The 14,998-nt window shown below is 40.9% G+C and overlaps 1 protein-coding gene across 2 annotated transcripts in view; it reads left to right on the top strand.

Annotated features, from left to right (window-relative positions):
* LOC140480465 (aryl hydrocarbon receptor-like) overlaps positions 1–14,998 on the top strand; it is a 195,421-nt gene that overhangs the window by 115,030 nt on the left and 65,393 nt on the right. For both annotated transcript variants that reach the window (XM_072575366.1, XM_072575365.1), the window contains exon 4: positions 11,669–11,758. In XM_072575366.1, coding sequence (XP_072431467.1) covers positions 11,669–11,758 — 90 coding nt within the window. The remainder of the gene's footprint in view (positions 1–11,668; positions 11,759–14,998) is intronic.

Genomic DNA, 14,998 nt, shown 5'->3' with positions numbered 1-14,998 from the left:
TTTACATGTTCTAGAAAAGATCAGAAATGACCTGTACTTCATTAAATTCCTTTGGGTTTGTATAACGCATGGATATAAATAATGTGTACTTTTGTGGCTTGGGTTGCATTTCTCTCACCCTTCAGCCATGTATAGTACGCACGCAAACCACCACCACGCCACTTCCCCTCCTATTGCCTGGGCATTGTTACTGATTATATTAGTTGATCGGGCTTCAAAAACATGAGGGCTGGAGTCTCAAATGCTTCTCGGTTCTCTCAAGCTTATGGGCACACTGGTTAATATTGAAACAATCATCCACTTTCCCCTAACTGTTATAAAAATTACTTCCTGATAGTGTATGAACTGCTGAATGCCAATGCTGAGAACAGCAGATTGTTTAAATGTATTTCGCTGAGTCATTTTTATAGCTTCTGTGTTGTCAACAATACCCTACCTACGCACACAAATGTAATTTTGGAAGTGGTGCTAAATTGACACATCATTCTGCACAGAAATTTGATTTTGTAATACCATGTTCAATGTCTGGGTAGTGTAGAAGGACATGGAAGGGAAATATGGAATGAAGGAAGCTTGATGGTATCCAGGCCACTCTGATCGATTTATACATTAGAATTGCTAATTATGGTTCAGCAGTACTGTCACTGAATTATAAATACGTACTTGTATTTCTGACTTTGAATGTGGTCAACCAGTTGAAGTATTGAAAGCCTATGTTGTAAATGCCTTTTGAGAATGTTTTGCATTTAACATATTTATGTACATTGGGCAACTACAACAATAAATCTTACTTTATTTTCTATCTTCCATTGTTGTAAATATATTATTTCAATGATACACAGTGATAACTCTTCAAACCTGTATTCAATCTTCAAAATATATCCCTCTACATCAGAAGTATTACTTTTCAATATGGCGTGGAGATGCCAGTGTTGAACTGGGGTGGACAAAGTTAAAAATCACACAACACCAGGTTATAGTCCAACAAGTTATATACCTGACAAAGGAGCAGCGTTCCAAAAGCTTGTACTTCCAAATAGACCTGTTGGGCTATAATGTTCTGTTGTTTGATTTTTAACTTCTCAGTATGTCAGATTAACCCAATTCCCAATGTGCTGGTTTACATAGAATCGACAAGTACTGATATTGACTCAGTTATTATTTCACAGCGGCCAAGTGAAAAGATAACAACATTGAAATTATTTCTTGCAAAATTTTCTGCCTTTGAATATCTTAATACCATTAGATTGCCCAGGGCTTGGGTTGCAAATATTAAATTAGATCTATTTTAGAATGTTCTGAAGAAGGGTCACTAGAAACCGAAACATTAACTCTGGTTTCTCTCTACAGATACCACCAGACCTGCTGAGCTTTTCCAGCAATTTTTGTTTTTATTTCTAAAGTGATGGTGTTGAGGATATATGCATTTGAAATCTTTCACGTTGTTTTCTACATAAATAGTTTGTTCTATTTTATGTTCATTTCTATTGTGTAATAAACTGCTGTTTTATTGTTAAATCAAATGCATTGCAGAGTTGTGTTTCAGTAAAAGACAGTTAGGTGGTTTGATAATTTTTTTAAGAAAAATCTAAATTGTCTAGTAGTGTCACTCTCTAGAATAGCTCTCATGGTAGATATTTTCAGATTAAGGTCTACTAGGAATTGACACTGTTCAGCTATGCTACTGGATGTGATTTCAATAATTACAATAACTGGTTTCTGTGATTTCCCAGATTGATGACATCTTTGAATAAAGGTGACAAATTATTATGGCAACTGTATTAGCTGCAGAAGGCCAAGTTGTGAAATCTTTGGTGTTCATAATCAGTTTGTTATTCAGTATTGACCAAGGATTTAACTTTTAACTCCGATTAAAGCACTAGTTTGACATAAAGCACTCAAAGTTTATTTTATCAGGTACTTAAGAAGGTATGCTTATGTATTCAGCACTTAGATTATTCAGTTATCTATACCAGTTATGCTGAGGAAAATCTATTTTTTATCAACAATATGATGTTCAGTTTAATTTACTTTTGTGATCACACCATGTTAAAGACAGCAGCTCTTTGGGTCATTAATATTTCATTGATTTTCACTTGCCTAAAGAACTCAGAGTTGACTGGGTCCACACAGCACATTATTCAGTCTGACACCTATAGTTTGATGCTGCATAGTTACAGAATTAGTCAAACTGCATAGAAATAGACCCTTCGGTCCAACTCGTCCATGCCGACCAGATATCCTAAATTAATCTAGTCCCATTTTCTAGAATTTATTTCATATCCCCCTCACTCCTTCATATTTGTAAACTCGTCCAGTTACCTTTTAAATGTTGTAATTGTAACCACTTTTTCTGGCGGTTCATTTCTCCCTCTATGAGGTAGAGGTACCCCTCAGGTCCTTTTTAAGTCTTTCCCCTCTCACTTTAAATCCAACCCTTTTAGTTTTGGACTCCCCCCCCCCCCCCCCCCCCCCCGCCTTTTGAAAAAGACCTTGGCTGTTCACTATGTTCATGCCCCTCATGATTTTATAAACCTTTATAAGGTCACCCCTCAGCCTCCGATACCCCGGGGAGAAAAAGCCCCAGCCTATTCAGACTGTTCCTGTGGTTCCAACCCTCCATTCCCAGCAACATCCTTGTAAATCATTTCTGCACCCTCTCAAGTTTAACAACATCCTTCCTACAGCAGGGCCACCAGAATTGTAAGGTATGTTCTAAAAGTGACCTCGCCAATGTCCTGTATAGCTGCAACATGACGTCACAACTCTTAGGCTCATTGTTTTGACCAATGAAGGTGAGCATGCTAATATCCTTTCTACCTGAAACTCCACTTCGAAGGAACTGTGCACCTGCACCCCAGGTCTGTTTGTTCAGCAGCACTCCCCAGGGCCCCCACTTAGTGTGCATTGGCATGATATCAGAGCCCAAACTGGATAGTTGGCTGACATAGCAAGAGTCCAAGATAGACCTTAAAGACCTTGCCTCAAGCATAATAAGCCACTGGACTATGCTCTGTCTTCTAATAGATTTGTTTTTTTTTGTTTGCATTCCTCTGGAAACTCTGCTTCCAAGATGTTGGTGGAATTTCCTGACTTGCTACAGGTTTTACCAGGCCTACTTAAACAGCTTTGGCAATACTCTGGCTTGAAGAGCTGTATTCTGTCCCTTTTTCTATGAAGAAAGGTTGTGACAGAGGTGCCAAGCAGTCTGTTCCAAAGAGAATAAATTATACAGCTTGTGAGGCCTTCTATTGTTCCAACTTTAAAAAAAACAGAAGCAGCTTGAATGGGTGGGGGCAAGCTCCTACAGAACCAAGATTTTTTAGTTTTAGCCTTCAATAGTAGTTGCTGGGGTCTTGAAGCTGGATGTGGAACCTGTTTTACCTCCCTCGATTACAGATAAAAGCTGGGGTTTTCTCGTCCTGCAGTTGAATTGTATGTCAGCCAGTCTGTTTTACTGAATTTGCCTTTGTCAAGAGTGTGCTTATTATGGGATGTTACTATATTGGAACAGTTACTGTTTAGCAGTTGAATAATCTATTACCCTGTTAAGATTTCCAATGAAGTTATTCCAATTCTTTCTTTTGTTGTATTTTAACTTTAGTGTATGAATAAAGTGTGTTTAGATTCAACTTTGGAAGTTGACCAATCAAATTGCATCCAGAACGCAATGCCTGGGACTTGCCTTTAAAATAAGAAAAGGTCTAGGCTATCTTCTAATATACTTTTGAGGGGGTTTGGTCTCATCAATAATAAAGCAGGAATTCATGATAAGGAACTGAACCAAAGAATCTATTTTCCTGACCAACTCTTGCTCCTCCCTCAATTATTGTTGGTTTGACTTTATCGTGTGGCAGTTAAAGAAGAGCTGCCAGCTCTCCCCTACCTCTACCTCCTTACTCATCTCTCTCTATCTCCCTCTCTTCCCATTGGATTTTTCTTTTAATGGTTTTAATGCTCATTCTCTGGCATTTCTTCCCTCCCCACCGCCCCCCCCACCCAACACACACACCCTCCCCCTTCATTTCTGCTCCATTCTTAATTGTTCCTTATATAATAACAAATAGTAAGTCTAGGGGCTGCGCTATAGCTGAGTGGTTAGCACTGCTGCCTCATGGTACCAGGATCCCAGGTTTGATTCCAGCCTCAGGTGAATGTCTCTGTGGAGTTTGCACATTCTGCCCGTGTCTGAATGGGTTTCCTCCGGGTTCTCCAGGTTCCTCCTTTCCTACTGTCCAAAGATGTACAGGTCAGATGAATTGGCTGTGCTAAATTGCCCATAGTGTTAGGTGCATTAGTCAGAGGGAAGTGGGTCTGGGTGGGTTACTCTTCAGGGAGTCGGTATGGACTGGTTGGGCCGAAGGGCCTGTTTCCACACTCTAGGGAATCTAATCAAAAAATTCTCAGTGTTGAAGTATCTGCAGTGATGTTATTTAGATTAAACATGCCAGTTGCCCTTGTTGTGCATCTATAGGCTCAGCACATCAGAGTGGTAACACAAATAAAAGCAAAACATTACTAAATAGTTCAAGTATACAAAATACAGATCTAACTTGTTGGCATTGAAGTGCGTGGACAGTACTGATATTGATAAGCAAACTCGACTTTAATATTGGCATCGGCATGACTGGATTAAATTACCCCTTTATAGGTTAGCTGTAGCTATCTTTGATATTCTGTTTTATTGAGTGATCATTATATCATTCACATTTAGTCAGCAGTATAATTGCTCCTTCATTACTAGTTGTGACCCTTGCCCTGACTATGTATATATTTTTGAATGGTTATATCAACCCTGTGCTACCACAAAATAAATAAAAGCTGAATATGTGGATGTTTGTGGTGCTACACAGAAGAGCACCATACTGTTTGACTTTAAAGAATTTTTTTTTAAAAATGGTTGCATATTATTGACTGGAAGTAAATAGCTCTGCTAGGAATATGTTACTCTCCCCTTAAACTAACTTAGAAACAAAACTAACAGTCTGAGCTAATTCAGTATGATGTTTACCGTCAGTACAGTTGTGTGCAATTGCTAACCAATCAAAGCAATCCTTCACTATCCGTCTGCTAGAGACTTGGGAGATACGCCAGGAAAATCCAAGTGGTAGCAAATTTTGATATTAGTGAGGGCGGAGATTTTCCAAACTCAGAATAACATAGGTTGAGTGTGCGGTGCTAGGAAAACACAGCAGGTCAGACAGCATCCGAGGCGCAGGAGAATCGACGTTTCAGGCATTAGCCTATGAAAAATTTGCAGATTACAGAGGAGGAAGTGCTAGATGTCTTGAAACACATAAAAGTGGATAAATTCCCAGGACCTGATCAGGCGTACCCAAGAACTTTGTGGGAAGCTATGAAAGTGATTGCTGGGCCTCTTGCCGAGATATTTGTATCATCAATAGTCACGAGTGAGGTGCCTGAAGACTGGAGGTTGGCTAACGTGACGCCACTGTTTAAGAAAGGGGGTAAGGACAAGCCAGGGAACTATAGACTGGTGAGCCTGATGTCGGTGGTGGGCAAGTTGTTGGAGGGAATCTTGAGGGACAGGATGTACCTGTATTTGTAAAGGCAAGGACTGATGAGGGATAGTCAACATGGCTTTATGCGTGGGAAAACATGTCTCGCAAACTTGATTGAGTTTTTTGAAGAAGTAATAAAGAGGATTGATGAGGACAGAGTGGTAGATGTGATCTATATGGACTTCAGTAAGGCATTCGACAAGGTTAGATCTCTTGGAATACTGGGAGAACCCCCCATTTGGTTACATAAGTGGCTCAAAGGTAGAAGATAGAGGGTGGTGGTGGAGGGTTGTTTTTCAGACTGTAGGTCTGTGACCAGTGGAGCGCCACAAGGATCAGTGCTGGTCCACTACTTTTTGTCATTTATATAAGTGATTTGGATGTGAGCATAAGAGTTTTAGTTAGTAAGTTTGCAGATGACACCAAAATTGGAGGTGTAGTGGGCAGCGAAGAAGGTTACCTCAGATTACAACAGGATCTTGATCAGATGGGCCAATGGGCTGAGAAGTGGCAGATGGAGTTTAATTCATATAAATGTGAGGTGCTGCATTTTGGGAAAGCAAATCTTAGCAGAACTTATACACTTAATGTTAAGGTCCTAGGGAGTGTTGCTGAACAAAGAGACCTTGGAGTGCAGGTTCATAGCTCCTTGAAAGTGGAGTGACCGGTAGATAGGATAGTGAAGGCGGCGTTTGGTATGCTTTCCTTTATTGGTCAGAGTATTGAGTACAGGAGTTGGGAGGTCATGTTGCAGCTGTACAGGACATTGATTAGGCCACTGTTGAGATTATGCAATTCTGGTCTCCTTCCTATCGGAAAGATGTTGTGAAACTTGAAAGGATTCAGAAAGGACTTACAAGGATGTTGCCAGGATTTGAGGATTTGAGCTATAGAGAGAGGTTGGATAGGCTAGGGCTGTTTTCCCTGGAGCGTCGGAGGCTGAGGGGTGACCTTATAGACGTTTACAAAATCATGAGGGGCATGGATTGGATAGATAGACAAAGTCTTTTCCCTGGGGTCGGGGAGTCCAGAACTAGAGGGCATAGGTTTCAGGTGAAACTGGAAAGATATAGAAGAGACCTAAGGAGCAACTTTTCACTCCGAGGGTGGTACATGTACGGAATGGGCTGCCAGAGGAAGTGGTGGAGACTAGTACAATTGCAACGTTTAAAAACACACTAGATGGGTATATGAATAGGAAGGGTTTGGAGTGATATGGGCTGGGTGCTGGCAGGTGGGATTGGATTGGGTTGGGATATCTAGTCGGCATGGATGAGTTGGACCGAAGGGCCTATTTCCATGCTGTATGACTCTAAGCTCTTCATCAGGATGCCCGACACATTGATTCTCCAACTCCTTGGATGCTGCCTGACTTGCAGTGCTTTTCCAGCACCACACTCTCGATTCTAGTCTGCAGCACCTGCAGTCCTCACTTTCTCCTCAGAATGACATAGGCATTGGCAAGACTGTGGGAAAATAGGGCAAAAATAGAAAAGTTAGATTTTCATCGACACAAAGAAATTGTCCAAATTTCTATTTATAATATCAACAGCTGTTTAAGAATCCAGCTTGTGAGCAGTAAAGACCCTGAAAATAATGTCTTATTTATTACTTAATCTCACCTTATTTATAAACAGGTTTGCTATTTTCCCAGGTAGTGGTGAGAAACTAGATGTCAGGGACTGTTACTATAAAAATCTGAGAGGGTTCATGGAGGTTCAAACTTGCCAGCATCTTCTCTGGACATCCACCTTAGTCATAATTCCCCAATATCTCAGGACACACACCATGGGCAGTGACCATCTGCACCTCCATCCACAAAGGCTGGCATCAACCAGGCAACAGCCTTACCACGTCATTGCAGCTCTTGTCAGAGTAGCGTATGATATTGTGTAGCTCCTTATTGCTGTACTTTAGACCAAACCAACACATTCCATTCCAAAGCTTCTGCCAGGCCACTTTGCATGCAGGAACAGCTGGCATATTGTGAATTGGAGCTGGGAACACCTGAGGCCTCTTGATTTGCTCACTGACTTTGCATTTATTTGGATGCTCGCAGCATCTCTGCCTTGCTTTACCCTTTTGTGCATTGATGCCTCATTTTGAACTTAGAAGCTCATGGTACTTGTATAGTACAGTCACAAAGCAGGGCTCCTTTTCATGGTTGTCAGCAGTGATCAGTCAAAGGGGTGAACATGTTGTTATATGGCTCTGTATTACATCAATTTCTCATCTACAGCATTTGCCAGCAGTTTAGGCAGCAAACACACTGCATATGCTTCAACCAAATAGCCATATATCCAAATCTAAGGAAAGTAAGACTGAGGAGATTGTCAGTAGTCAGTGGGTACTGACTCAGTAATCAACACCTTTGTCTGATCCCAAACTATGGGCTTGGACATGGTCATTTGTCCACTTGGGTCATTCAGGTCAGGGGTTCCCTTTCATTACAGTCTGGGAAATAGGCCACGGTAAGTTGTTGAGGTCCAGGGCAACTAGTTAGGACTGTAGTGCTAAGTCAGGTACACAGCTGCATAGATACCAATCAGGAGTTTGGTCAGTTATTCTTGTCTACAGCAAAAGAGAGGGAATGAGCTGTGAAAAACAGGTAGAAGCTTGGGTACGTCAAGAATGCATTCACACTGGTGATGGGCAAGCAGACAGCACTTGACATTGCATCTTCCCTAGTTGCTAACCTGCTAACAGTCTATCCTTGAAGGGATTGAGCAGATAAATATTGAGCACTCTGTCCCTCTCTTTTGTTTTTACCCTATTCTGAACAACTTTCCCACATAATGAGAAAGGGCACAGATTGAGATGAAAGTAGCTGGCACAGCTGTCAGTGTTGGTTCCATCTCTGAGGATACAGACACAGATCCCTCAGGGGGTATGCTGGCAAGGTTAACTCCTGCATCCTCCATTACCTCCAATATTGACCCCCTTGCTGGCTACCTTCGAGAAAAGGTGGTGAGGTTCCCCTGGTGAGTGTGCAAATAGCACATGTTATAAACCAGGCCAGACCCCCTCAAAACTTTTCAAGAATGTAGACCAGATCCTAACTCTTCTAATTGTTCGAAGCAGGTGAAAAGTGTATGTATCAGGAGTGATGTAGCTGATCCAACCACTCGGTTTTAAACAAAAAAAAGTTTATTTACAGAGTACCTAATGAAACACAAGCAAAAGAGAACAGAATACAGAATACTTAACCTATCCGAAAATTCAACAGATTATCTCAATTAATGATGCTGTTCCAAATTTCTGAAACAATCCCCATTTACACCCCTTGGCAAAAAAGGTAAAATCAAACACAGGATCTCAAAGGAGAGAAATTCAGCATGGAACACCTTCTTCCATGTGGCTGTTTCTTTCGACCAGCAGCCTCAAAGACCGACTGCTTGCTCAAACCAAACCAAACCAAAGAAAAGGTGAGTTGGGAGAACTGGCCACTCCATTTCATTGTCCAAGTGTTTCTCTTAATTTAAAAGCCTTTTGACTCTGGCAATATCTGTTGGCTATAATCAAAAGAGATAGTGCTAGAAAAGATAAAAAGTCTTAAAATTGATAAATCTCCTGGCCCTGATGGGATACATCCTAGAGTTCTGAGGGAGGTAGCTGAGGAAATAGCGGAGGCATTGGTTGAGATCTTTCAAGAGTCACTGGAGTCAGGGAAAGTCCCGGATGATTGGAAGATCACTGTTGTAACCCCCTTTTTCAAGAAAGGATCAAGACAAAAGATGGAAAATTATAGGCCAATTAGCCCTAACCTCGGTTGTTGGTAAAATTCTAGAATCCATCATTAAGGATGAGGTTTCTAAATTCTTAAAAGAGCAGAGTCTGATTAGAATAAGTCAACATGGATTTAATAAGGGGAGGTCATGCCTGACAAACCTGTTGGTATTCTTTGAAGAGGTGACAAGTAGGTTAGACCAGGGAAACCCAGTAGATGTGGTCTATCTAGACTTCCAAAAGGCCTTTGATAAGGTGCCACACGGGAGGCTGCTGAGCAAGGTGAGGCTCCCTGGTGTTCGAGGTGAGCTACTGGGATGGATTGAGGATTGTCTGTCTGACAGAAGGCAGAGAGTTGCGATAAAAGGTTCTTTTTCGGAATGGCAGCCGTTGACGAGCGGTGTCCCGCAGGGTTCAGTGTTGGGGCCACAGCTGTTCGCATTATATATTAATGATCTGGATGAAGGGACTGGGGGCATTTTAGCGAAGTTTGCAGATGATATGAAGTGAGGTGGACAGGCAGGTAGTACTGAGGAAGTGGGGAGGCTACAGAAGGATCTAGACAGTTTGGGAGAGTGGTCCAGGAAATGGCTGATGAAATTCAACGTGAACAAATGTGAGGTCTTGCACTTTGGCACAAAGAATAAAAGCACAGACTACTTTCTAAACGGTGAGAAAATTCGTAAAGCCAAAGTACAAAGCGATCTGGGAGTGCTAGTCCAGGATTCTCTAAAGGTCAACATGCAGGTCGAGTCCGTGATTAAGAAAGCGAATGCAATGTTGTCACTTATCTCAAGAGGGTTGGAATATAAAAGCACCATTGTGCTACTGAGACTTTATAAAGCTCTGGTTAGGCCCCATTTGGAGTACTGTGTCCAGTTTTGGTCCCCACATCTCAGGAAGGACATACTGGCACTGGAACGTTTCCAGCGGGGATTCACACGGATGATCCCTGGAATGGTTGGTCTAACATATGAGGAATGGCTGAGGATCCTGGGATAGTATTCATTGGAGGTTAGAAGATTAAGGGGAGACTTAATAGAGACGTACAAGATAATACATGGCTTGGAAAGGGTGGATGCTAGGAAATTGTTTCCGTTAGGTAAGGAGACTAGGACCCGTGGACACAGCCTTAGAATTAGAGGAGGTAAATTCAGAACAGAAATGCGGAGATATTTCTTCAGCCAGAGAGTGGTAGGCCTGTGGAATTCATTGCCGCAGAGTGCAGTGGAGGCCGGGACGCTAAATGTCTTCAAGGCAGAGATTGATAGATTCTTGTTGTCTCGAGGAATTAAGGGCTACGGGGAGAATACGGGTAAGTGGAGTTGAAATGCCCATCAGCCATGATTGAATGGCGGAGTGGACTCGATGGGCCGAATGGCCTTACTTCCACTCCTATGTCTTATGGTATTTATGGTCTTATCAAATTGGCCCTAAAACGCATTCAAACCAGACAAGGCAGAACTTCTGTGTCTGGAAAAAAAAATAAGGACAGAATAACCTTGTTAAAGGAGCAGCATTGTCACACACACAAGACAGGAAGAGTAATTAGTCTAAGGGATTGGGTAGGTGAGAGTGAGTAAGGAACAACACTGCACAGTTGAACCCAAAATAAGACTTGTGCTGATGGGGAGAAAATTATGTGTGAATATGACCAGTACCAGGCAATGACCATCTCCAACAAAAATATCTATCAATCCCCCTTGATGTTTAATTCCATCACTACTGGTGTATCAACATTCTCAGGATTTGCATTGACTCGAAACTGTACTGGACCAGCCAAATAAATAATGATATTAAAAGCTGGCCAGAGACTGAGAATTCACCAAGCCTCCTCCAGAAGTACCATTGCAAACCCTCAAACCATTGCCATTAAGAAGGACAAGGGCATCAGATGTACAGGAACCTCACCGCCTACAAGTTTCCTTCCAGCTCTTTCCCATTCTGAATTGAAACAATAATGTTGTTCCTTCACTATTATGGGATACAAATCCCTGGTACTCCTTTTCCAGCAGCATGGTGGACATACCTACACCACACAGATGGCAACAATTCAAGAAAGTCGCGCACCATCTTCCCTATGTGATTAAGTACTTTGCCAGTGATCTCACATCCCTAAAACAAACAAGGGCAAACTTCCCAGGCAAAATTGAATTGTATCGTAGGAAGTGATGTGTTCGTCCATTGAATGGTTTTGAACCTCATTTTTTAAAAAAAATTATTTTGACGCCACACTGTACGAGATGCAACTATATTGCAGAGAGCATTTCAATAGGCTGAAGTTATTTATTACGAGCTGCTGTCTTCTACTTCCCAGCTGTGTTCTGTGACTCATAGGTTGTGCACCTCACTTACAGGAAATGTTTTTAATCCTATTACTGACCTATTTGGTTGACTTCTTTTATTCTTTTACTTTGCAGGCTCTCAGTGGATTTGTGCTGGTGATTACAGCTGAAGGTTTAGTTTTTTATGCATCCTCCACCATCCAGGACTATCTGGGGTTTCACCAGGTAGGCTTTTTTTCCTCTTTATTTGTGTGTTATAAATGTATAAGGAACTCAAAATGAACAGCTCATTTATGACAGTTCTGGAGTTCCAAGTTTATGTTCCATGGTTGCATGTGACAGCTTGCGTGTGAAATTCAAGTTGGACCTGAACAATCTGATTGCTCTGGTATTTCCTTAACTATTAACTGACGCGGAGATGTAATTTGCTGTCTGTCAAAATAATTACATTTATTTTTCAGCAGTTATACCGGGCAAAGGTTCAAAACTGTTATTTATTTATTCTTTCACTCTGAAGCTAAAAAATACAATACACAGCAGACTTGATTGTTGTTAAACTAAAAATTATTGCAATTGCCTGAAGAAATACTCGTATGGCTCACTCTGAAAGCATTCTTAAAAGATTTTTTTTGCAGTGGTTTACAGAATTGGAACTTGGGTTTAATAACTGAATTTCAAAACCGTTAGGCTAATGTGTGTTTTAGGTCTTTGGGTTTTAGGTATCAGTTATACCAATCATGGTATTGTGCAGTGAGAGTTAACACCAAGTACAGTTGTTGAGTAAAGTGTGGTTAGATTTTGGGAGATAATTGGAGCAGGATTTATAAACGTGTTCCCACCCCATTTTAAAGTCTCAGAGATCTATAGTGCTGAAAAAAGCCGCTTTGGCCTATGACATCAGCACTGGTCAAAAACAACCACCTAACTATTCTAATCTTATTTTCAAGCACTTTTATGCATTGGCATCGCAAATGCACATCTAAATAATTCTTAAATGTTATAAGGGTTCCTGCCTTTACAACTCTTGCAGCCAGTGAGTTCCAGATCCTCGCCACCCTCTGGGTGAAAATGTTTTTCCTTGCATCTCCTCTAAATCTTTCCTATTAACTTAAATCTATGCCCCCTAGTCATTGATCCCTCCATCAAAGGAAAAAAGGTTCCTCTCTGTCTAACCTATCTATGCCCCTCATATAATTTTATGCATGACAATCTTATCCTCTCTCAATCTCGTCTGCTCGAAGTAAAACAGCCCCAGTTTTTCTAATCTGTCTTGATAACTAAAACTCTCCAGCCCAGGCAACATCCTGCTGAATCTCATCTGCAACCTATGCAGTGCAATTACATTCCTCTTCATGTGGTTCCAGAACTGCACACAATACTCTAGCTGTGGCCTAACCAACATTTTATACAGTTCCAGCAAAACAGCCCTGGTCTTAAAGTCTATGCCTTGGCTAATAAAAGTAAGTATACCATTTACCACCTTAACAACTTTATCCACCTAACCTGATAATTTAAACGACTAGTGTTCGTGCACAACAAGGCCCTTTGATCCTTCTGGTCCTTCTGGTTATCATATCTTTCCTAGCTTTATTTGCCCTGCACATGTACATTGCCTTACATTTATCCAGATTAAACTTCATTTGCCCCGATCAGCCCACCTATATCCTTCTTAGTCTAAGCCTACCCTACTCAGTATTTATCACCTTATCAATTTTTGTACCATCTGCAAACTTACTGATTAAACCCTCCTACATTCAAATCTAAATCATTTATATAAACCACAAACAGCCAGGGCCCCAACATTGACGCATGTTGGGACCCAGTGTTAACATTGAAAGTCATATAGATTAGATTAGATTACTTACAGTGTGGAAACAGGCCCTCCGGCCCAACAAGTCCACACCGCCCCGCCGAAGCGTAACCCACCCATACCCCTACATCTACATCTACACCTTAACTAACACTACGGGCAATTTGGTCATTCTTTTATTTCTATCATAAAATTTACTTCCCTGCATTTCTGAGGTAATTCAAAACTTCATCTTGGGCACTTTAGGTTTTTGGACCAGCTGGAGTCCTACATAAGCACTTCCTGCTTCTGAATGTTCATCCAGAGCAGCCACTAAATCATTTTGCAGTGATTTGAGTGCTCAGTATATTTATCTAGTGCCAAGTTGCTTAAAGGCTGCCTGCCTTGGTTGTCATTTCAAAGTGCGATGGAAGCCAGCAATCTCAATGGGTAGACATTTTTTGACTGGAGTCCATGGCTAAAGTTAGCTGGTTACATTCAGTATCAAGTCAAACTGTCAAATTCCTTTAGTGAAAGTAAGGTTTTAAATTTGACATTTATTTTAACGTATACAAATTTTAGTAAGTGTTAGCATATTAAAAAGGTGTACTTCGCTTTGAATGTACCTTCTTAGACTGTCTTTTCCTTTTCAAAGGAAAGACCCAAAATTGAGTCTTCATGTAGGTACATAAACAACCTTTAGTTATTTTGTGTAACTTACACAATATCTCAACGTGCATTGCTATCTGTTATCTAATAAACACGACTGGCAGGTAATAGAATTTCCCAAATACATAAATATTCTTTTGTACTGATTTTCATTTTGCTATCCATCTACTTAGTAGTTTGTTATGCATTTTACAACCAAATAGCAAGCCAGCCTGATGGGGTTGTGGGATGTGGGATGCCCACTTTAGTAGCATTGGGTAAGTATCTTGAACTGCAAGTGCTTCTAATGTGTGTTGAACCCTTAAAGCATACTGATTATATCAACATCAAAAAGAACATTTTTTTCATTTACTATTGGAAAGCATCCTATGGTGTTTTGTATTTGTGGGTCGTGTGTTACCATATATGGGACGATAATTAGAGGTAAACAAAGTACAGTTAAGTTATAAGGATACTTTTGAAGATGGGAAGAGATTTAATATGATTGAAGGATATATCTTAGATGCTGAAAGCAAGAGGCTGAAGATGGTGGCACTGAGGGTGGTAGAGCAAAGGAACAGGGAGTACTCAGTGAGCCATAATCAGATGTGATGAGGACCGCCACTGTAAGATGTTACCATAAAATGCAGAGACAGGTTCTAGTGGAAATTGTAGATTAGGATGATGATTTTGTTGGATGAATTAATGGAGTCACAGACATTGACCTGACCAGGTGTGGTGGCTGAAAAACAATTAGTAAAATTCCAGCTGAATTATAGCTTGTGTATGTTGGGAAATCAAGAAGCCAGTGAAGTGAATGTTGAAAACGTAAACCTGTAGCACACCAGAACCATGAATGATGTCTTCACCATGATGAGGGTGAAAGATGAAAAGTTGTATACTTCAGAGATGACTTTCTTGGTGATAGACATGGTATGGAATTTACATAGGAAAAGGCACAGAAGATAGAAGCAAGAGTTGGCCCTTGAGTTATGGCTGATCATTGAGCTCAATACTCAAATCTCACC

The sequence above is a fragment of the Chiloscyllium punctatum genome, chromosome 8, assembly GCF_047496795.1.
Source record: "Chiloscyllium punctatum isolate Juve2018m chromosome 8, sChiPun1.3, whole genome shotgun sequence".
In the NCBI taxonomy this organism is placed as follows: domain Eukaryota; kingdom Metazoa; phylum Chordata; class Chondrichthyes; order Orectolobiformes; family Hemiscylliidae; genus Chiloscyllium; species Chiloscyllium punctatum.
This window is presented reverse-complemented; position numbering and strand designations above follow the sequence as displayed.